Below are 25,257 nucleotides of genomic sequence, written 5' to 3' on the forward strand. Positions count from 1 at the left end.
ACATAATGTGAATCCCAAAAGACTTTAATACACTGTTCATTCACATACCCTGAAAATTGAAAATGAATGGTGATAATGGAAGAAAAGTGCAATTAATTAATTCACATAAATTGTGGAATTAAGTCTTTAAAAGTTACAATCGATTAACAGCAGTAGTTTTTCTCAGAAAACAGTTGGGGGAGGGCGTCTCAAAAGAAATCCTGATGAGGCGTTGGAGCCATGAATCCAATGGAGGCTACACCTATGAATAGCTTTATGAACTACACGCTTTTATTTCTGGCTTTGTTGCAATAAGGTGAAATGAAATATTCAAAAACCCCTAGTGTACCACCAACAGCAGACCTAGTTATAAAACTTACCAAATATTTAAAACTAGAAAGCTAATGAGGTGGTTTTCATTCGTTTTTGATATGCACAGACATTAATATTGACAATCCAGCATTGAGCTGTGAGCAGTGTGCTGTTTCTAAAAAGATATTGGAAATATTGGCACATTTGAAAAGCACATCACTTATTAAGGCTCATGCTGTGAACCACAGCTCTTCATCATTACTGATCCCTAACCTGATCTACTCGTGTCTTCAACACCAAGTCAAATCTTTCCAGATTACCCATAATCAATCTCATGAATGACCTGTCTTTCCCCTAGCCGTAGAGCTGATCAAAAACACAATAAAGAGAGAAATCCATATCAATTATTCTGCATTACTTTTCAAGTGTTCACCATTAGCAATGATCACTTTTTATCTGTCAACCACTACTGAGCAATGTTTTTTTTTTTCTTATTTTGGTGGAGATCTCATTTCCTTCAACTGCCATGTGGAAAATATGTTACAGGAAAGGCTTATGCACTGTAAGGCCCTGTTTACACAACAATATTTCAAGTGAAGTCACACTGCTTTTGCAATTTCGTTTTGGAAAAATTAGTTATTGACACTTCAACATTCTGAAAACTTTGTCTTTTTGCAAAGCAAAAGCAAAAACACTGAAAAGAATGGAGTTAGCATGTTCAGCCACTAGCAGGTGGAGGTTGATTTTGATTTTGTGATGAAATGTGTGCAGAGAACAAGAGAATACGGATATTCATATGGACAGACGACCAAGTTGGACTGTTATTCTGGGTGACGCTCAACTCTAAAACTACCAAGTCCTAGTAGAATATGGACTGGGAGTCATGACACTCTGCAGGCCACCATTGTTACTGTCCATCTATTTACACATGTACAGAAGAACTGTTTTCTACAGGCATGCTGCACAAGCACAGTGTCTTCACCAAGTACAAAGAGCCAGAGCCTTAGCATTTTCAGAAAGTGGCATTTTCACCAGTTTATACAGTAACGGAGCATAAGCATTTTCAAAAAGTTCCACTTTGGGAGTTGGGTTTTCAGTGGATCCCAGCCAGTCCAGCCGGCTGTGGTGGCGGACAGGTACGACCTGGGCACAGGAGGGATTAGATGAAAGACGGCAAGGTGCAGATGATGAGATGAGCTGGGCAGACAGACCAGTGCTGTGGATAAGGATCAGGAGAAAATGTGCCTACATAACCCAATTACTGCAGGCCGAAAGCGACACAGGGACCCGGGCCGGGTAATCTAATCTGAACCGCCCCCCTCTCATGTCAGTGTGGCAGATTATTGGAAGAGAATCACATGGCCACATGGGAGACTCAACAGCATGGCTCGCAGGCAGGGGTCGGGTTTTATTAACGCCCAGCGAAATTGGTTTAAAGCGACTTGTTGTCATTTGAAATGGGGAAACACGAGGTGTATCGCGGCGTGGAGGAGTCAAATGTGCAAACACGGGGAGGTAATCAACATAGCCGTCAAGTCCAGCGGTGATGCGACATGACAGGAAACAGAGAGCACAATAGAAATAAATGGAAGAGTCACTTTTGCGTGCATGATGTCAGAGATGTCTCAGCGGGTTGAAGAAGCCTCTAAAATAAGAGGTTGCTACACAAATAATGCATTAGCTGTTGGGGCTGAGATGGGAGCAGCTCTGCCCGCTCTCCTCCAGCCTTCATGACAGCTCCATCACAATCACAGCGTTTCTCCAGCAAATGACACAGCACTATTCACACCAAGATCCGTGTCACCTCCTCACAAACGCACAAACAGCGTTTTATTGTCATGTGCATGAATGTGGGGGTTGGGGGTGGGGGGGGGGGGGGGGGGGGGCGCAAATAAAAAATGCAACCGTTTGCTGAGGGAAAGCCCAATGCAATGATGTCATGGGCTCTGGACCATCGCCTCCACAGCGCCGCGCCAAACTCCACCGGCAAATCCCTCGATTTAGTATCAGCTGGGAAATCTGAGATTCTGAGACCGAACGATTTGTGACAATTTATCATATGCATGCAGGTCTGTGATTCGGCATCAATAGAGACTTCAATACAACCAAACGCATTTTAAAATCTGTGATATTCCTCCAATGAGCGTATGTTGTGATGAGAAAATAACAGACTGTATTTTCCGTAAAAATTGACAGTTTTTCTGACAGTTTTTCACAGGATGTCAGCCGAATATATCTAGACACTGACAAAAATAGCCTCGAGTATGTAATATTAGCCAGCGACGTGTGTGAACCGGCAGAACCGCGGGGGAAGCGCTGAAACAGGTGGATTGTCTACGGAGTACCGGCTCCTGCCCCTTCTCTCGCCCACAGCTCGGGCATTATAAACGGGAGGGTTTTACTCACGTGACGGGATGAAAACTGCGACCCCCGGCCGGTTCCAGCGCGGCTCACCCCGCTACATGACATACGTCCTCCGGGCACCGCGCCGCGCCCGGCTACACGGACACACCGAGCCGAGGAGAGGCTCCAGCCAGCGCTGGAGGAGCGGAGGGGGGGGGGGGGGGGGGGGGGGGGGGGGGGGGGGGGGGGGGGGGGACAGGGGTGCTGCTCGGAGCCGCTGCTGAGCTCCGCACCGAAGCGATCAATTCACAGGAAGCGACGCACACCGCTTCCGCTCTACACCTTCACAATAAAACTCACAACTTAAAGCAAGCCGATGTAAACCGATTATTATGGAGAAGAAGCTGCCAACAAATATTTCAGAACTCACATTTACACTAATAGCAGATATGTAGAGGCGTTCAAATTAACATATTTCGATAAATAAGCCATACAAATCCTCAAACAGTCATCGTTATACTTTAATTTGAAGTATCTTCCGCCCCGCCGTCTGTGTGTAGTGGCGAACTTCACAAACTTCTTCCTGTTCGTGGTGATGTGGACTATTGGGAGATTTACAGCTGCTTTAAAGAGTCACAGCAGTGGCTTTTATGGCTTGTCGTTGTTCTACGTCTCTGTAATTAGGAGTCCGTTTTACATGAGTCCAAACAAACAAATCATTTTCTGGGCAACCAAATGTAAGTCTGTCCATCTGCTGCGCTGCTTCGACCAGAGAAGGGTCAGAAGCACCGAGGCCAGTCCCAGCGATCAGAAGGTGAAGGCAGGTAAACAGATCACAGAAACCCCACAAACAACACTGAGTTACAACCCTTCTTCCTAAGTTTATGGTTTTTTCCCCCACTTTTTTAATTCTAAAAAAAAAAAAAGTAAGTCACCTGTGATAATTATCAAAGACTCATCAAGAAACACAACAACTATAAGATTACACAGCCATCAACATGAAGACTTCGCGTCTGGACACTGTCACGTTCTCAACGTGTTTCGCATTCATTAAAGGGTTCAGATGATTCTGTTTATGGAACCAAGAGGTGATTCACTGAGAGAAGTGTGTGAAGGTTGAAAGCAGCACAGAGGACATTGAAAAAGCTTCAGGCTGAGCTGGCACAATGTGATGGGCTTCTTTCAGCATGTAACACACACCAAACACTAAACAGTGCAGGAATCCATGGGCCAAAGCCAAGAAGGACAGCACTAGTGAAATAAAAGCAGGAAATGACAACAAGTGTCAGTATTCTTCCTGGAATTATGTGAATACATGAACCCAGTGACCGATGGGTAATGTAATTAATCTTCTCAAATGCAGTTCAGAATGAAATCCAGTCATTCTACTGTAAAATATGAAGGGTGGAGTCCAAATGGCCAAGGACTATCTTGCATGGAAGCTCCAAATGAGTGCAAATTCGTAAATGGAACCATAAACAACTTTAGATGTAACCACAAGCTTTTGGAGAATGGTGTTAAACAGCTGAGACCTGAAGAGTAAAGCAGCAGGGAATATGTGGTTTTATTTTTAAATGGTCAAAGTATATCTATTGTCCAAGCACAACGTGCCATCCTGCATGGCAAGTCTTGGGGCTTGTGTTTGGAGCTGCTCCGTGCAGACTGCAGAGCAGCCAGTGACAGACACAGCGGCCAAATCACCCGTAGATCAAAAGGCCTTTTGCCGCGAAGCAAGGCGAACACACAGAAGGCCAGCGGGTGCAGGAAGAGGGGGTAGCCTGGGAGGGCTGCAGAGATGGCAGACAGTACAGTGGTACTGGAGCTTTATAAATAGTCTCTGGAAACGGATACTGTAACTCCAGCCGCCAGACACTTTGAGCGAGCAGCTCCGGGCCACAAAAGCTGTCTGCCGGTCAGGCCTGCAGACACCAGGAAGTGTCCCATCAGTGGCTGTGACACAGCGGTCAGCGGCTCATCGATGACCTGACTGGACAAATACACCGCAGACAATCTGCTCCCTCACAGTTCTGAACAAATACCTCACAACAGGTAGAGAATGCATCAAATATGAAGATAGTGATATGAAGTGAGTTTGAAAGAAACGTGAAAATATGTGACGTGTATAGTAATTCGTTTTTGTTAGTAATAAAGATCTTCTAGACAACCTTTAGGACTAGTTAGTGACTACATATTGTGCGTCTCTGTGTTTGACTTGTAATGGACTGATCTACTACTCCTGTTCATCCATACTCAACTGGGACTGAATCCAGAACCCCACAACACCGCATTTGATAAACCTGTATCAAGGATAGATGAATGTTTATCTAAATTATAGAAAAAATTAACTACTCTTCTTAACCAAGTCGTTTCCTGGGTTTGACCAGCTGATTCTGGCCCCGAGCCCGACAGTCCAGGTCCAGACTTTGGTTTGGACACAAGAAAAAAAGACACAATGGCTTTAACTGGACATAAAACGAAGAGGAATTTCTAAACTCTTTGGTCCAGTTGGGTTTGGTCTCAGTAACAGCCCAGGTCCGGGAGTTCGTTACAGATAAGGCATGATAAATATGCTGAGTTTATCATGGGAGTGGTGTAAGCAGTCTCCAGCCCAACGCCACTCAGGAATGTATAATTGGTATGTTCTTAAACAACGGAAGGCTTTCATTACAGTTGGGAAGTCAACAGGAGACCACTATATTTAAGCCCACACACACACAAACACACACACACACAAATACACACACAGTGGCATGCAGCATCAACAGTGAAAGGAGGAGCTTGGCGGCGTTAATGAGACGCTCTTTTAGAGGATCTGGCCAAGGGAAGGTACACTTCCAGTTGTGCACCAGCCAGGAGGGACACTCCGCACATACATACACACACCACACACACACCCCACACACACACACACACACACACACACACACACACACACACACACACACACACACACACACGAACAACTGAAAACTTTGCCTGGAGACGCAGTGGAATGAGATGCTCATAAAACATGCATAGTGCGAACTCCAGCAGCAGGTCCCAGCTGGGCACCATTCAGGCTCCAGGGTTCAGCGGGTACTGCGTTTTAGAGCCTCACGCCGACAACAAGGGGCCTCGTAACACAGCCACAAACAGGACTAACGAGCAATTTGTGCCTTTATTCCACAAAGAAATGCCATTTGGAGGCCTGAAAAAAAAAATGATGAAAAGTTTCATTTTACGATGTAACATTTCAGATTTTAGAGACGGAAAAGTACCTCAGCACTAGTCTGAGGATGTTTAAGGTGAATTTTTAGTTAACACACACATATAAACACACATAGTCCTTGCAAATAATTAGAGATAATCTTTAAAAAAAAAACACACCAATTGCAGCCTTGTTGTCAGACAGTATTGTGTGTGACCAAATGAATCCGTTGCTCCATATGGTCGCAGCAGGCCGGTACTACGACGCCTCCACCCTTTGCTCCAGCTTGTAAAAGCAGAAAAATGCCTGCAGTTTACTGCTGTACAAACATCCACCTGTAAAACACGCTGCCCTGCTCCACGTTCACAAAAAAACTCTGCCCTGAACAATCCGGCCCATTCATGCGCACGGGCGGAGCTGAAACTGGAACTTCTGCAGGAAAAATGCTCTTTTTAGCCCGTTTTCTTCACGGGACAAAAGGCCACTGTGTCTCCATTCACGCCGGAGAAGGTGGAAGAATGTTTGCTTTAGCGCTGCAGTGTGTGCAGTGTGAAGTCGTACCTGCACACAGTCTGTAGTCCCCGGTGGAGCCGGCTCCTCCGTGGGGCATCATGCTCTTCATCCTGAAGGCTTCCTCTGGGTGGTTGAAGCGAAAGAAGGCTGACTGGCCAAAACACAGCATGCACCCTGGAAAGAGAGACACGGGGCGTTTATTCGCACTGAAAACTCCAATTTAACACAGTTCACCATCGTACCGGAAGCAGGAAGATTTCTGATGATTCTGGACCATTTGGTGCCACAGGAGAGAGAAACATGTTGTTTTGTTGTTAGATACGTATGTGGCAAAGCTATGCTTATGAGTGTATTTTCAGAAGTCAAGTACAAAGAGTCTGGGCCTCGATTTAAGAACCACTGTGATTCTTTCAAGTTCCAGGTGGTTTTAAAGAGTTTGGGTTTTTCGAAAATCTCTCAATTTAAGAACCCAAATCTTTATTTCAATAATCTGAATTGGCCTGTAATGAACCAGGTGTTTCAAAGATCTAAAAAAACCCATAAAGTTTAAAATCTGTGTCTGTTTATAACACTCACAGTGTGGTTTCAAAAAAATCCAGGTTATGTTTTAATATCTTTAAGAGCTTGAGGAGTCACGGTCTCGCAGATAAAATGTGACTCTCTGTTAACCTTGTTGTGTTTTAAAGATTCCTCATGAGGCGACGCTGAATGCTCACAGCCACATGTAAAAACAACAAGTCATGGCATTCGCAGTTGATCTGCTGTTGAAGATATCTGAGGATTAAGACATTCCTTAAACAAGATCTTTTTTATACTCTGTTCAAGAGAAGCTCCTTCAGAGGAAGGAAAAGTCACAATTTTCTTTTTAAATGATCATCAAACGTCTTCTTCTGCTCCATGAAATCCCCAGAGGTTCACCGAGCCCAACAATCTGATGTGCCTCGCCCCGACATCCTGCCTCGACAGGAAACACATCCAATTAAAGAGATAAGAGGCTCAGCACGAGCACTTTCAGCAGGTATTTAGGTGATTCAAGTCTTTTGTTTGAAGAAAAATGAAAATGTTTCAAAGAGCGTTGAGTTTTTCAGACAAGAAGCCAAATCAACCAGCAGGTTTGTTTTACGTTCTCACAGACTTCTGACATGAGGACTGCAGAGCAGATAAGCATCAGTTCTTAGGACAAATAGAATAGAAGAGAATATAATAAAATAGGACAGAATAGGACGAGAATGGAATTCGGGGGAAATTCTTATGCAGAAGAACTATTTACTACAACATTAGCACTCAGTGTTTCTGCAGTCCACTCATGATGAAGCCTGAGTATCTCTGGAAGTGTCATTTTCACCCGTTCACACGGTGACAGAGCCCGAGAGTTTTCAAAAAGTTCCACCATGGGAGAATTTCTCCAGCCCAGTCGCCCACCTCTTGCCAAAGGTAAATAAATGGCTAAATCATAATTCTAAAATCTGACAGCCGGTAAAAGGAGGACATTTATTAAAAGCCTCATTAAAGAAGAAGGTCTTGAGCCTGCTTTTAGAAGCACAAACGTTCTCTGTAGCCCTCAGGTTCTCCATAAACATGGTGCGGAGCGTTGGAAAGCAGCCTCACCATAGGTTCTTGTTTTAATGGTAGGAATGATGAAAAGAGGAGGGCCTGAGGGTTCGCCATGGTTCAAAAGATAAATCTGTGAGTTAAGACTATTAAAAACCATTAAAAAAAACAACCTAAAATCGATCCTAAAAGACACAGGGAGCCAAGCTTACCATGAAACAGAGGTTCTACATGTTCCAACTGGAGTCCAAAAGATGTTCTGTAACTAGATTTTCATACTTAAAAAAAGTGTATTTTCAGTGATGCGTGTTTGATTTGATGAAACTCTTCAGTGTAACGGTGATTTTCACACTTTATTCATTGACACAACACACGAAACAACAAACAGATCGACTCCATGGTGATCCATCGCACTGTCTCAGCAGATAAGCTGTGTTTATTTTGTCAGTGTAACGTACAGATTAGGAGGGAAACGTGTTCGCCGGGCGGAAAGAAAGAATAGGGCGGAGAGTTCTCCATCAGGCCGCCTGCCACGGAAATGTACAACAAAGCCTTGTATTGTGAGCAGCAGACGCTCAGAAAACACCTGATGGAAAACAGCTGCCTGCTCAGGTCAACACCAGCCGTCAAAACAAGATGTCACTGCGATACCATGATCACGGCTACCTCTGATACCATGAAACTGTCTGATTTGTTCTCACTGTTACTCTGGGGCTGTGAATATCCACATCTCAGAATTATGATCCAGATACCACCACCATGACCGGACAGCTGAATCACTGGGTCCAGCCCCATCCAGAAGGTGTCCTGCCTCCTAAATTGGGAACTCTTCTCTGGGTTATTTTGTTTGATTGTGTGTCAATCTTCTGTATGTTTGTTTTTAAAGGCTATTGAGTGTAAATCTCACATATGACAAGTTTCATTTGGACATGGTGCTCTCAGGATTTAGTGCCAGCTGGACACATTTTGACTCCGAATGGATCATTTCCATGTAAAGCTAGCATGAGCCTAACAAGTCCGATCATGAAGAGAGACCTGACTCACTGCTTGGTTCTGCATGTGTAAAGCAGCTCTTTCTGACTGGCAGACCAGAATAAAAACACAGTCCATCCAAACCTCTGAAAGCAGAGGCCTTGGTGTTAGCCGTGTTGATAGCCCCCAGTTCAACTGATCCCTGATATTAGCAGAACAAATCCCACATGCTTGCGCACTTATCCAATCTTGTATTTTTTTTTTGCTACTTCTGCACAAGCTGCTTTTTAAAATTTCCACCAGTGGTTGCAACACCAAGCCCACTTGGCATAGTTCTGGTCGGTATTTTTCCACAGTTCACATAGTTTGTGTGGATATCTGGAATCAGCTTGAAAAAGGAGAACGCCATCGGTCCGCTCAGGAAGGAGGGAAAACAAAAACACGCCGACGTGGGGAGGCAGTCGTGGGGATGTTGACGGTGCGGTGTGCAGGAGCCACGTCGGCTGCTTCATACAGCCGCTCCGGCCTCCTCTGGATCCTGCCGGCAGCGCGCTCCCCTCCCCCGACATGCACCGGCACGTTCCTCCCCCCCCCCTACGCAGATCAATACGGCCGCTCGCAGAGGAAGAGCCGCTTGAAAGAACGTAGCTTGAAGCGGCGTGTGTCTGACACACTCCCGCTGCGGGGCTTCAGTTTTACTCCAACAGTGAGCGACTCTATTGAAGAACAATGGTGAATAATAATAATAATAATAATCACCACCATCCCTGCACTCACGAGGTTTCTTCTGCCAGTCTCAGCTTGTCGTTCAAGTCAAATTAGCCGAGTGACATGTTGTCTGGTTGGATATCTGTGTCAGACAATGGAAAAAAACCACCTTACGAAAACAACTCAATTTGTTTTTATTGTGCTGTAGCGCTGTATCGTAGTGACAGCTTAGACTATGTTAAGAGGCACTTTTTGTGAGGATAAAAAAAGTAGCATTAGCATTTACCCCAAAGCAGCTACATTTGAAATATCTTAAAATATTTGTAAATTATTAGCAGATTTAACATTTGTTCATTATTAACATATCTTCATAATGCTGTGAAATACAAGGTCGTTTTAGCTACAGGCGAAATTCTTTCACTTTTATGTAAGTCCTTCTGTACTCAAAAAAATGTATATTTAATCTATTTGCGTCAACAAAACTATGTTCACCAACTAAAACTCTGATTAGCTGGTTTTAAAAGTAATTTTAGGTGTGAAAGGTTTGTTAAATTATAATTTACTGTTTTTCCCAAAGTATAAATCTAATTTTTATTAGTTTCTGGCTGTTCATGCAACTAAGGAATGATCTTATATACAGTAAGATACCATCAGAGACCACTAGATGTCCCAGTTCCACAGAAAAACCTTCATTACTACTGTATTTGGTCAAAAGAGTAAGAAAAAATATCTCCATTAAGAAAAGAGAGCAGCAGCTGCTAGCTGAAGCTTATCGAAGGTTCTGTTACGTTTAGAGATGGAAAAATTAATGTGACTTATACGTTTTTAACGATCCAACTTATCGTCCGGTTAGTATCATGAACGAAATCCAGCTCAGTCAACACAGCCACATTTAGCAAAAAATTAACCATAATTCAAAGCATTTTTAATCAAACTCATCTTATTTGTGTTGTGCAAAACAGTGGTTGTTTGTTGGGAACTCCCAGCATGCATCTGTGTATCGTGGTATCTGCTGCCGCTGCTGCAGGCTGACGGATGAGGGATGACGTTCTCACCCCCGTCTCTCCGTCCTCTCAGCACAAACCGCTGCTGGTAGCTGACGCTGGCCGGCGGGCCCCGGCGGGCCCCCCGGCGGGCTCGCCCGGTCACTGACAGCAGAGGGGCCTCGCAATGACTCGGCAAAAAAAAACCGACAGCGCACACGCTTCCTCTAGTGCCACCGCACGGGAACAGAAAACCAGCTTGCATTTCGCTCCACTTTCCATCTTTTGAGTGGAATATCTGCTCAAACGTCAGCCCAGTGCGTCATCGAATGAAACACGAGTCGCCTTTGGAAACAAAGTGTGCAGTCAGAAGCCGCCACTTTCAACCTCCGGTGGCGTTTCAGCCAGTTCTGCAGTGGAAGATATTAAATGAAATCAGCTCACACTCGCCACAGGAATGTTCGGAAGATTGTGGAAGACACCAGTCAGCACCAGGAATATCAGTCGCTCAGTGTTTTTCCATATAAGGCACCACTTATTGAGAGTGTATCTCTTTAGGTTTACAGAAATGTAACTCCCCCCCCCCCTCCCCCCCAGATATTCGACTGGTCTTAAAGTCTTAAAAGAACATTTCCAAGAAACACTCGCTTCTTCAAAAGGTGCTGGCAAACTAAAAATCTGCTGTGTGTATACGACAGGATGCTAATGGGACATAAGGCATTCAAGGTGCATGAGTATGCACTAAGCATGCACTAATACAGAAATCAATAGGCATTGATAGGTGGTTAAAGAAGAGTGCTTCCTATTGCAGAACTCCACCGTAGTGGCCCCTTTCAACAGCTTTTCACTTTAACATCCATCCCAACCTTCCCTCAGAAACTTGTAATTTGACATCAGCTTCATTGTCTTCTAGCAGATTTGCAATTCTTCTCAGGAAAAATTGTCATATATGAAACATTGTACATGTAGCATGATAGACAAGAGCGTCCTGTAATTTGTAAACGGTTTGTGATAAGCTGATGTCGTCCAGGGCAGTACATATATATATATATATATATATATATATATATATATATTTTTTTTTTTTTTTTTTTTTTTTTTTTAATTAAAGGTGCATTAAGGAGTTTGCATGTTTCATGAGAAACAACGACCCCTGCAGGCCTTGGACGTAACTGCAGCTTAGTGAAAAACACTAGTGCCTGTAGCTTGTGTCCATGTACGTGCACGGAAGAGAGGAACTCCTTCCTTGCTCTTTAAGTAGTGCTCGAGTAAAATTTAAGTTTCTTTTGCCTGGTGGGTCTGTGCTGGAGTTGTGGCAGTGCTAGAAGCCGGTCTTTTCTTACTTTTTGGAAGATCCATCCTCAGTACTGCTCAGTTGTTGCTCGTTAAGCATCTGGAGGAGTAATGGTGGACAAAACGAAACTTAAGGAAATCAGGCCAGCGGGAGCGCGCATTACGTCACATCATCTCAAATTGTCCCCCCAAAAAAATCTGGCACTGCAACTTTCAAGTGACTATTTGGCGCTGTTAGAGGTACTTGCAATAAATATGTCAGGGCACATTGTACACATTATTGAATATTTGTAACATATTTATGGTGGAAAATAAGTATTTTTAAAGTTGAAAAACTCCTTAATGCACCTTTAAGTATTTTGGAACCACACACAATCTGAGGCAAGAATCCACACAAATAAACATGAGGTTTATTGATTGCCGATCAGATTTTGTTGCCTGAAAAAATAAATTCAAACTGATAGCTTGGTTTTTCATTAATAATTTCTAGACATGAAGTCTTCTGTGATTCAAACATGAGTTGGTTTTTCAGCCACTTATGAACACTGACTATTCTGTTCTCTGGTTGAAATCACTGATGACTGATTAGAACATAGCTACCAAGTGGTCTAAGGGGTGAGGACTTTTTCTTTCTTTGATAGAAGCAACTGGTTTTCTATGTTTTAGTGCAAAATGCGCTGCTGTTGTTGGGTTAAATAAAGGCTTAGATAAAAACCTCAACCGCGGTCACATTACCAGAAAGGTAGTCAGGTTTTTATTCCTATTATCCATCATAATATAAACCTTTAAATACGTTCTGATTTAACATTTACACACCGTGGCCCAGCTAATGAAACCTCAAACTTGACATTTTCCTGTCGTATCAGGCAATAAATACAGAGAACTTGACCTTTACATGAGTTTTTTTTTTTTTTTTTTCACATTTGTGAATACATCGCAGATCAGACGTGGTATTTTCCCGATCAATCCATCTGCTCTGAATGCTAACTGAAGCACCGCCGCCGAGGTCCATTACCGGCAGTCCCCCGATGCTAATTAGCACTCATCTATTCAAGCACTGCGGCAGCGAGCAGTTCCTCATGATGATGGATCCTCCCACTGCGAGGAGACACGGCTCAGGCAGCGTCAGGACGACACACCTCCACAGAATGTGTGCAGATTTATGGTCCGGGGAGACACGGAGTGTTTATCCAGGTCGGGGCTTCGAGTCGGGGGTACGCAGATGCTCTGAACGGGTCGTGTATCACACTCAGCGTGGACAAGGCGGGACGGGCCGGGGCCATAAATCACGCAGATATTCATTACCGGGCGGCCACATGGCGTTGACACAGAAGCTACCGTGCTTCGTTTTGCAATTACAGGATTGGAGGGTAATTGGTGTTGAGTCAATAAACGGGGTAACGACAGATGGCGTTTATTATCAACTTTAAACCGCCAACCAAAAAAAAAAATCTTCCAGAAGGAGCAAACAAGGCTTATCTGCAGCTCATCCCAAGACTGGCTCGATGGAAAAAGTGTCCGCTTCTGTTCCTGGAAGCAGCAGATCCCATCCTGACGCCGTGGGTTTCCCCACCTTATCTGCAGGCGAGCCCCTCTGCAGCACAGGGTGGGACGGTAATGAGACCAGAGAGATGCCGAACCCTAACCACACAAAGATATTAACCACGCCTAAAACCACCAAGCTCTTTTTTTAGACTTCAAGGAAAAGACGTTTGAGACGAGTCTGTTTATCAGCATATTGCTCAAAAAGTTTGCGACTTTATCTTCTAGTTTGGTGTACAATGTCTTACAATCCAAATTTTAGGGAGCTTTGCTTGCAGATAAATCATCTGATACCCCGTCACGTCGTCGTCGGTGGCCTAGAAGACTCTGCTTTCTCGAGACATCCACCGACGCTGCTTCTAATAAGACGAGCTGACAGGTAAGACGAAGCCACGGCTGGCGGAGGCCGGGATCAGCTTTCCCTTCAGCAGGGAGGGTGGTCTCTGACATTTAGGAAGCCCCCCTTCCACCGAAGAACAGGAACAATCCAATCAGCTTCAGGTTCTGACTGTGGTAGAACATCTCAGAACACCAGTGAATAATGAAGATCTGGACCAAGAGGGCCAAAGTGAAGGGGTGGAATGAATGTCAGGAGACAGACCGACTTCTGGTTTGTCACCATTAGACGAAGTGTAAGTTTTAAAGTCTTTAAGTTCATTGTTCTTACTTTTGAAGTAGTTTAGCCAATTCCAGTATTTGTTTCAAAGTTGTTTTTACAGTTTCATCAATTTCAGCATTTCTTTTTTGTTATTTTTGCTTTTTTTTCCCCACAGATTAGTGAATTTTAACAAAAAGTTTTGAGTGTTTTTAGAGTAACACCAATATCCACAAAAAATATACGTTTACAACCCTTGTAGGGATCGTCAGAAATCATTAGGAATCAAGACATCATGAAATGTATGTCTACATGAGGATGACAACTTATTTTTAAACCTTTTTGATTGTCTGGAGGACAACAAAGATAGCATTTAAAATAAATCTGATCTAGTTTCCTTTACGATTTCTAGAAGTGTTTTTTGGGTGATTTTCTTTTTGAAGAAAGTCAGAGACTTTCTTCCATCCATGATTTTTCTTTGAAGCTTTGAAAAATGATATGAATCCTTTCACTCTGCGTCCTTTTAGACCAATCGTGCGCTCAAGGGAGGGTCTGGCTTCAGTGAACTGGATAGAAAAATGGCTACGACAGCAAAGAGAGTCTATCCCTGTGAAGACAGCTCTGTTGTTTCTGTTGACAGGCTCATAAAAACTGCTGCCCTGACACAACAGCACACATCCTGACTCCATTATTTTAGGCATCTATTAAGTCCTTTTAGAGTCCCAGTCAAAAGAAACAATCCTTTATGTCACTTTAGTGGCTTTTTTCCATTGGGTGATGTGTACAGCTGTTTCACATTGAAGTGAAAGAGTATCTAAAATTAGTCTGACATCGAAGATCCATTACTTTTTACTGTTTGAGAAGACAAAAATCGGGTTTCTAAGTGCTGGTTCCTAAAGTAGCTAAAGGTTAGTACTTACACGAGTCCTTTAAAAAAATTAGGGTGGTGTATCCCTGCTGCTAAGAACTGTTCCACAAATGGAAAGAATAATTTGATGGAAAGTCTATAGAATCAATTAATTGTCCAACAAGGAGACATCTCAAAGCAAATGAATCAGGCCAACAAAGTTCAGATATTTAAAGTCTTTGGGTGTTAATGGACTAATTATCAGGAAGAAAGCCAAAGTTATGAACTGTTATATTTGAATACAGCTCAAACTGACCGAAAGCGTTCATAAAAACCTTTTTTTTTGGTCTTTCTTTGAATGCTTGCACTTCTTTAAGATGATTATTTCTGCTCACTTGTTCAGATTGAAATTTGGGAGGACCGGGCCTGTGAAGGTCTGTCACATCATTAATCTGTGGGAATGAAAGCCATTGCTTCAGGCTGATGAGGGATTTAAGACAAACACAGTCACAATCAAAGCCATTATTCTGCCTTTAATCCCTTCATGTTGATCAAGCACCACTTTGACTGAAAATGACAGTTTCACTGGAACTTTAATTAGCTCCCTACGAACTAAAGGAGCCAACTTCATTTTTCCCGTTTTCAAAGACTGATTCCAATCCGTGACGTGTTGACCAAGCTGTAAGGACTCAAACGCAGAAATACAGCACTAAACTACCCATCATTCTGAATTTAGCCAGCAAAAACTCCTGGCAGTTTATTAGAAGGGTTTGGATCACTGCCGTCGCTGCCTGGCTCTGTGCAGGGTAATCTATCACAACGCTGGTTTTGGTTTGCTTGAAAAGGCAGCAGATTCTGCTCCCTCCTCTCCTCATGAGAACTCTCTGACCCGGCAACAAGAACGCCAGGATCCTTCCAAGAACCGACGGCTCCAAAACATCTCCGGATTACTCCTCTCCAAGGGCGAGCTCAGCGAAAAAAAAGAGCCGAGATGTGATTATTTCACAAAGTATGACACATGGCCACTCTCATAATTACACATGGACAAAGTCAGGAAGGAAAGGACAGCGTTAAAGAGAGGAGTGTGTGTGTGTGTGTGTGTGTGTGTGTGTGTGTGTGTAATCAGCTAGATTGATTCCTTGAGTGTTGCCAGCGAGAACAATTCCCTCCCAGAGAGCTTCAGGAGTGACTGGGGTCTAATCACACTGAGTGAGGGATTCTGCAGCATCGGCAGCTTTCTGTCCTCCACAAACGCCCAGGTAACAATCAGTGGAGTGTCGCTCATCACATCACCTCCTCCGGAGTGTCCGCCTCACACGGGAATCCTCAGAGCAGGACGTCCGGAGGGAAGACTGTCGCTGCCTTTCCCTCATCGTTTTTGCGTTTTCATTTCAGAAACGTTATGAAAACCATGTCCATTTACACGGAAACGGCAGAAACGCTGAAATCCACACAGAATGTTTTCAAAAGGTTCCAGCTAGGCAGCTGTTTCCATAAAGCTGCTTTTTCAGTGACTCCGAGCACCGTTGTGGTGTAAACAGACATCCGACACAACGAATGTTTTGCGTTTTCTCTAGAAATTCTCACCATGTAAGCTGGCTCCTAAAAACCAGCAGGAACACTTATGGATTTCTGGTAAATCAACCAGCAGTCTGATCAAGCATTCATCGACCAGGTGAGAGTATTTGAAAACTCGTGCTTGTGTTCTGGGTCTGCAACCTGCAAATCTGGAACCACATGTGGCTCTTTTGCCTCCTTAATAATGAAGTTTTTACAAAACTATATATAAGCAGTACGATTTCTGATCTGATTATTGTTTGAATTTTCTTTTCTCCAAAGAAATCACCTGAAAAATAAAGAAAAAATAGCTAAAATGACTAAAATGGATGAAAGAGCAAAAGCCACAAAAGGAAAATGGACAAAACTGGTAGAAATGACTAAATATGAAAAACAGCCACAATGTTTGAAAATAGCAAAAGTAGTGGCTAAAACACTAAAAGTGCTTTCACATTTAAACTGACTAAAACAGCTTAAATCACTATAAAAGATGGAAAATAGAACAAACAAATCAAATGAGCTGAAATGACTCAATTATCTAAAATGGACAAAACTTTTAGAAACTGTAAAACCACTAGAAACAGCTGAAAAGGCTGCAAATGTAATAAAAAGTCTAATTTTCTAAATTACAGGTACGAAATGTCATAACAGACAGCTTCTAAATGTTTAGGAAAACTGTACCCACAACTTTAAGAGCTGTTATCCTGACTGTAAAGGTTAAACATGTTTTTTGTGGCGCCAGATGAATTTTATTGCGTGAGAAGTGATAAAAACAGGTTGCAGGGTTTTTAAACTACCGATTGTAAATTGAAGGAATTTAGAGACAGTAAGGAAAAGCTGAAAACCCTAAGGTACCTTTTTGCTTTTAGAAAATCCTTCTAAACGTGTTTGAGAATCCGCGTGTCAGAAGGTCTTTGAATGTGCTCCTCTTGTTTTAAAGGTCTTTAAAGTCAAGATGCACTTCAGAAAAGGAGGCAATCATACCCTGAAAGAGATGAAATGCCTGCAGAGAACCTTTTATGAGGAGCACTGACCTAATACGAGAGCTGACAGAAGTAATCAGGTGAAACTCGAGCGAGGTTTCCTCCGGAGCGTTCAGCCAATCGGAGCGAATACCACACGCTGCCTCCAGGGTACTGTGGCATTAAGGAGAGAAGTGGTTAGCAGCCCCGCTCTCTCCCAAACCCATCGGAAATGTGTCCGAGCGCCAAATATTCCATCTTCTCTCTAATAAATACTCTCTGCGTGCTTCCCCCCTCCTCTTTCCTATGCGTTGGTGAGACCGCGTTCGGTCTTTCCAGCGTGTCAGCTTAGTCAGAAGGACATTTCCCAGAAGGCTGGATCAGAGGAACCGGGAGGCGGTCGGAGCAGCGCCGCTTCACATTCTACCGCCATGAGTTCAGCCGGGGAAGGAGCGCGTGGCGGAACGACTGCAACACGTCTAGAGGATCGCTGGCTCAGCGCTGGAGCAGGGGCAAGACGTTCTAGCCCCGAGAACAGTGGTCGGACAGGAACCGGAGCTCAGCAGCAGTCTGGCACTAAATCCTGAATGACAACAGGTCACGTGTTGACGTGTCCTTGGGCAAAAGCTCCCGGAGGAGTTCGGCACCTTAGCAGCGTTCGTTGCCCTCGGCGACTGAGTGTGTTTTTGTCACGGACGGTGTAGATTTGGTTAGCTAATGGTTCCAGTACATCAGTCAGCCGCACCGAATCCGTCTGAACAATGTTTAACTTCAGTCACACAGTTCAGCTGATCAGCAGTAGAACAGGATCGTCATCAGTGAAGCTCACATCATTTGGCTAATTTCTTTATTAAGTCATTACTTGGCCTTCAACCATTCTGGGTCACAACATTTACCATAAGTCACACCTGATATAAGATCAATGGTCTTCAGTCTATAGCTGCGGTTCCAGAACCATCAATGTTTAATCCTGTAATGGAGGCTTTTCTGCACAGGAGCAGCATTCTGTTGTCAGACGGGGACATTTTTGACCTCGGCTGACTTACAGACATTGGTTTAGTCACCGACAGTAAGAGAAATTCAATAAATAACATGAAACAAAACGAGGAATCTTAATCCTCACTGACAAACAATCATCTGTGACACGACCGGAACATGATGCAGCTACGTTAAACCATTGTTCCTGTCGGACCACGCCAGGCTTTTTCTACATTTCAAGAGTGTACAGGCTGGTTTAATGAGTCACGACTTCTCCGATGAGAGCTGTTGTCCTCCTAAAAGCGGCAGCGGGGCGCCGATCAGACAATGAAGCGCCACACATAGACGAAGCCCCTGAGAAATTCATTAATGTTCTTCAACCCAGTCAGCCTGAATAGCGCACTCCCCTCACGGACCGTCGCAGCTTTTACCAGCCGACTGTCGGGACAGACTCTTCCCTGTTCGCACTCTTGCGCACGCCGAACAAAAGCGTCTCCGCTGAAGCGGCGGCATTGTGGGACGCAGCCGAAGCATCTGGAGGAGCGGCGGACAAAGAGATGCCCACAAATTCGGCTGACTGTTGCTATGGAAAGCCGACGGTTTACAGCCTCGGAAAAAGGCCAAAGGGAGTAAAGCACGCCAGTTAATCAATGACCGCCTCTCGCCATCAAGCACATACCAGAGGAGATACGGAGCAGGTTCGGAGGAGGAGGAGGAGGAGGAGGAATGACCTCCTCACGTTCAGGTCATGTGCCAACGAGACGGGAAGCAGGACTGAAGACGTGATGTGGAAGAAGAAGAAGAAGAGATCACGTGTCTGACGCCAGCCAGATACCGCGATGGAGACCTGGGGAGACGGCGGCTTCAACTCGCACGCTCTGGGTTTTATGCAGTTCATTAAGAGGACGGGCCACAAGCAAAGAAACTACCAGTCAGATGCACCCTGGGTAGAAATGTTCATTAAAAAGAAATAAATATAAAAAGCTGAAATTTACACATTCTCATGTGGTCAGAAAGGAATCTGGAATATTTATTTCAAAAACAGGAATTTACATGGTCCCATTAACAGTGACCACATCAAAGCTGAGCCGCAGTGATTGGAGTTAAGCAGGGAAGATCAGGGCGCCGTTCACCCCGAGCTTTCATCCCTCACCATTCAGCTTGGCTTTTTATTGACTAGGTCTTTTTTAAAATCTATTTTTAAAGTTTTTATTAAACTCTTCAGAGATTTTATTCATTCGTTTAATAGCTTTGGAACCTTGAAACATTCAAGATAATAAGAATGTGGAGAGGAATTATTCTGCAACTCCAACCAAACCAAACCACCAAGAAATGTCTGAACATGTTGAAATAAAACTTATTTGAGTCATCAGTTCAACCTTGCACTTCTTAATCACAGCCATGAAAACAAAAGGCAACTAAAAAAAGAAGCCATAAAATCCACCACGAAGCTAAACCTCTTCATGTCTAATTCTGATGAGAAAGTTTTGCTTTTTTACTTGAAAACGTGATTTTGTAAACAGGATCTTAAACAACAGATGAATGAAGAAGCAACGACTTTATGTAAACGATTGTTTTCCCGGTCGGTTGTCCGTGCAGCAGGTTTCCACATTGTGTTTGCAGCTGCGGTTCTCCTGATGTTGAGCTGTGAAATTATGGTGGCGGTCCTTTAAAAAGACCGAGACTCCGACGCAGCAGCTGCTCTTCTGACGGACGCTCATCGCCACAGATGTTCCCCACCTAAACAGCCCCCTCACGTCCACGTCTCACTCTCCTCCTCTTCCTCCTTTGTGTCAGAGCGCCCCCACCCCCACCCCCCTGCTGTTAAACATGCCCCCAGCGGCAGATGGCTTCGGAAGGGACGATCCATCAGAACCAGCTTTACGGCGGCTGGAAAGAGCCTTCTTCCTGAAGACGTGACACTAAATGAAGCAGCTTCCTCCAACAGGCGACGACTCAACATGTTGCATTCCCCTAATCCTCAATTTGTGGAAATTTTCCCACCAGATACCATCATGCCTTCCTCGTATTTGCGCTATAATGCACTAATACTCAGTATCAGCAGGTAGCTAAAGGTTAGTCCTCATCCCCAAATCCCTGGAACTTCCATGTTATTCTGTGTGGATTTCTATGGTTTCCTATGGATAGATCGATTCAAGCAGTCACACAGTGTCTACATGTCTAAAAACTCAATACTCCCTATAAAACGCACTTTAAGAACATTCTTTGTTCTTCCAAAAGACAAACTAAAAACCATGCATTAGTTCCATTATTCACTGAAAAACTACAATCCACTACAAAGAATGCTGAAAGTCTACTTGAAAAAAAAGTTGGTCATATCTATATTTGGTACTTTTTAGCATAATTCTACTTTATATTTACACTTTTGGCTCAATCTGAAAACACTGAATTCTCTTAAAAAGGTTTTTGGTTAAAAATGTCACAATTTCACTCTGCGCTGAATCAAAGGTGATGGTCGCTTCAATTCAGTAATGACTTCAATTCATAAGGATGACAATCCTCTTCATAAACCACATCTAGCCAACAAAGGACTGAGAAGTTGTTCTAGTCTCATTTTCATGCAGGGATAAAGGTGTGCTGAGGAAATAAACAGATTCCAGTATTTACCTTCTTGGAAATCTGTTGAAAATATTGTTCTGGTGTTGATTTCATTGTATTATCACTTTCTGTTGTCACAGTCATACCAAACTCCACAGTTTAGGTATGAGAATATCAGTCCAAAGAAGAAAAAGTTGTTTTTTTTTCTCTGAAAATATCAAATACGTTGAACATTCCTTGGATTTCATACAGAAGTAGGAATCTTATTGGGAGTTGTCGTCTAGCCTCAAAATGTGGGATGACATGTGATTCCTCTGGAAGTTCACATCAGGATGGCAGTATTTGGAAAAAGCAAACAGGCACTACTTCTCCTCAGCGCTACAGCTTCACACGGTGTACTGACAGCCGACAGGAGAGAATTGCTGTCATTCCTGGTTATTGATGCTGGTCCTGCGATGTGAACACAACCTTTGTCCGCTGTGGGTCTGTGGTGTATTTGCAGATCTCGGCCGGCGTCTCGTCGTGACGCTGGGCCTTGACCCGGGCGCAGTCAGAGGATGTGCGGTCAAAAGACTGTGTCAACAGCAACGCACACATATTCAGACACACACGCTGACCCAGCGTACGAGCTCCAGCTGCTGCCAGGGTCTCTTCCTCCCCGGATGACCCCGGTGTCCCCTCGCACATGCCTGACCGGTGTTCGGGGCCCTCTGGGACCCCACATCACTCCCACTGCAGAAGAAAGGGAAGGCGGGGGTCTCCTGGGACTCATCACACATGCTTTCTTTTCAGATGGGGTCAATGCAATATGTCACAGATGATTTTCTGGACTCTAACACGGCTGCAACCTGTGGATCCACACAGGCCCGATCATATGAAATACAGGCGCTTTTCTATTCCGGTGAGCGGCTCTGCTTAGGTCACATTGGCATCCAGGAATAGCAGTGTAACAGTAGACAGACACAGTGTGGTCTGGTCATGGATGAGGTGGAGGGGGAGTCTGCAGATCTGGCAGACTTGTATATGTTTGTAGTCTATAAACAGAACTCACATGGTGGCAGAGGGACGCTGAGACTCAGAGCAGGTGCTCCTGTTGCGTGTGTCGTCCAGAGCACCAGACCCCATTCAACAAGTCAGCCAATTTACACTTTACTCAGCGTAAAACCAGTTATATAAAGGTTAAAGTACACTTTTAACTCTGCAATCGTGTCGCAAATGTGTTTGAAAGAATTCGGCTTTGGCAGTCATTCAAAGGGATTATTCTGGTTTCAAAAAAACTTAACATGTTGAAGTTTGCTAGCTTACCTAGCAACGGTAAAACAGAGCAAACCTGCTCAGGGCAGAGCCTGATAAAGGGAATTTTTCTCATTGTCCAAGAAATAAATGTTTGCAAAATGAAAACCGTATTAAATATATTTAGGTAGGAAAGCATACTAAACTGTATAATATCCTGTATTATGCAATGGATAACAACAACAGCATGAAACGTCACAATTTGTAGTTTTTTAAATGGAGTTTGGTGACGGAGTAAAGTTGAACTTACAAAGCTCAAAAAAGCAAAAAAACACTTATTCATCTTTAAAAAACTGACAGGTATGCAGATTATACAGGTGATCCTGACAAAGCACCGTAGTGAAGTTAAGATAATTAGTCGGTAAAGTTAATGACACCGTACAGCGGGTTGGGTAACAACTACCCAGCCGCGTTCAGCGACTTCAGAAGCGGCTTGAAAAGCCCCGGAGAGCCGCGGCGCAGACACTTACTTTAACCCCTGAGAGAGAGACTCCTGCGCGGCTCCGCTCCGATCATCGCCTCCCTTCGTCCCACCGACCAAACCACGTGTTTTAGTCCGATTATTGAGAAACGAGGAGAAGAAGAGCGGAGTCAGGCGGCTTTCTGGCTGTCTCCCTGCGGACCGGGACGCGCTTTTGTTGGGATAATCCAGAGAGAGTCAGCAGGCTGGGGGTCTGATCGGGGCTGATCCGGGCTCTGATCGGGGCTCCGGGGTGGGAGCGGCTGTCTGTGCACGCGTGGTGAAGTGCGGGCTCATCCGCTGTCGGAGCGCTGCACGCCGGCTCATTCAAACCAGTGCGGGAGTTTCTCCAGGCTCATTGTGATCGCAGCCTATTGTCTCCTCCTGCAGCGAGAAGGATGCACCTCCTGCTGCTGCACCTCCTCCTCCTCCTGATGCTGCTGCTGCTGCTGCACCTCCCCCTACAGTCAAGGAGCTGCTCCTCCTGCTCCTGCTCCTCCTGCACTAAGTAAGAAACAGCTGTCTCAGAGTCATCTCTCAGCCCTGGAGAGATCAGACTGTCAGGGAGGAGGAGGAGGAGGAATCCTGAGTCAGGAGGTGGGAGAGGCCTGAGACAAGACAGAGTAGAGTTCTGCCACCTTTAGGACTGACAACTACTTTCCCCTCCTCTCTCTGTTTCCCTGGAGCCAGAAAAGATGTTTATCCTTCAAGATGAAGACAACAAAGCTCACAAACTCTAGTTTAAGAGGTTGTATAAAGCCTCTATGTCCCTGTGGTTCTGCTAAATATAGCAAAATTATACATTCTTCAGTTATATTTAACAAAGCTGTAAGTTCAGTTGCAATGCAAGAACTATAAACTTCATATGTAGTAGAAATACACACGTCCCTGGAGTTTTGTTATAATTCTGTACCCCTCTGGTCCAGAGAAGTGGATTCAACAGAATTTGTGCAAGTTTTAGGGGATTTTCTTTTAGATTTCACACAGTGAAAAAGAGCTTTCAGGGTTTTTCTTCTATCTGCAAAAATGCTTTATTTAACATTATTTATTCCATACACAGTAATTAAGCTTTTCACTAGACTTCATTTAAAAATCCAACTGTAATCAAGGCCCTGATTACACGAAAACGTTTCAAGTGAAAATGCACCATTTTTACATTGCAACAACTTGAAAATGATTTCCATTTACGAAACATGGCAAAACACCGAAAACAATGTGCCGTAATTGGGCGACTTGTAGGAGCTGTTGTTTGTTTCCATAATGAATTAGGATAATAACTTAATAATATATTAATTATAAGACAATGAATCAAGTTTATTGATAAGGAGCATCTGGCAAATTCCACCTGGTTTATTTAAGTCGGTGACTCATATTTATAGGTTGAAGAAGCTGGACTGAATTCAACAGACAACACAAAAAAGACTTTCTGCTCAAATATGGAAAGTTCAACATGAGCAAATAATTCCAGTAACTAATAAGAATTAAGTTCAGTTTATATTTCAAAAACAACCTGCTTCAGTAATGATTCACTGACCTTTTAGGTTGATTGCGGAAAATGACTCAGCTGATTACTCTCATTGACGTATTGATTATGCTGCCATATTCTGATTTTTAATTATCTAAGAGGAGTTATTCCTAAGAGGGAAAGCACACATGGAGGAGTGACGATCATATCTCCACCTTGATCACTGTATAAAGGAGCAAAGGTGAAGTCCGCGCTCGTTGTTGGCAGTAAAAAACTCATATTAAAGGAAGCAGCTGACCCAGAGCGAGCTTTGAAGCTGCAGTAAATATTAGTCTGGCTTTATTATTGCTTCAGGTATTCTTTGCTTTACAATGTCTGTGTCACCCAAAGAACTGAAAGCAGCTGTGTTTGGAGGAAAGTCACAAAGCAGCACAGGGATGTGAAAAATACTCAGATAAAACTGAGCAAATCATAGTGTTATGAATAAAAATGCCTAGAATTTGTTATATTGACAATATATTTGTCAGTTTTTAACATTTATTCAGTTATTTATAGATATTTATAGAAAGTAAACCTAAATTTACCTGTGAATCATAACACAGATGAAATATTTTATGGAGTCCAGGCAACTAAAAAAAGTATGGCTTGAATATTAAAATATACTACTTGCAGTTACCACCTGTGACCACTAGACGTCTCAGTGTGACAACAGAAAGCTGCTACAGCACCACAAAAAAAATCCTCCATGACTGCTGGATTTGACTGACAGAGCAAGAAAAATGTCAGAACAAAGAAAAACAACAGTGTCCACAGCAGAACTGAAATAAGAGTTCAGAGTGAGAGAAACTAATGAGGGACTGAAGAAAAGGCAGAGAAACTGTCACCGCCATGAAGAAAGCAAGAAAGGCTAATCCTGGGTTGAAATCTGAGGGACAAATTCACAGAAGGCTCTAGAGCAGCAGCTGATCAATCTGGATTATCAGAGGAGCGGTTATGGATCATAAATGCAGCAGAAATATGCTTTGTTCATCTTTCTGAAGCTTTTTTTTTTACTTTCACACTCACAGGTGTGACTTATAGTCCAGGGAACCTGGTAATCCTTTGTGCTGTTGATGTTTCCAGTGACTGAAGCCTCCTCTGAATCAGGCCTCCATCGGC

General features: G+C 43.7%; 1 protein-coding gene across 4 annotated transcripts in view; it reads right to left on the bottom strand.

Annotated features, from left to right (window-relative positions):
• Window positions 1-25,257, bottom strand: part of phldb1b (pleckstrin homology-like domain, family B, member 1b) — a 72,460-nt gene that overhangs the window by 41,580 nt on the left and 5,623 nt on the right. For all 4 annotated transcript variants that reach the window (XM_030109364.1, XM_030109367.1, XM_030109365.1 and 1 more), the window contains exon 5: window positions 6,383-6,508. In XM_030109364.1, coding sequence (XP_029965224.1) covers window positions 6,383-6,508 — 126 coding nt within the window. The remainder of the gene's footprint in view (window positions 1-6,382; window positions 6,509-25,257) is intronic.

Source organism: Salarias fasciatus, chromosome 14, assembly GCF_902148845.1.
Source record: "Salarias fasciatus chromosome 14, fSalaFa1.1, whole genome shotgun sequence".
NCBI classification, from domain to species: Eukaryota; Metazoa; Chordata; class Actinopteri; order Blenniiformes; family Blenniidae; genus Salarias; species Salarias fasciatus.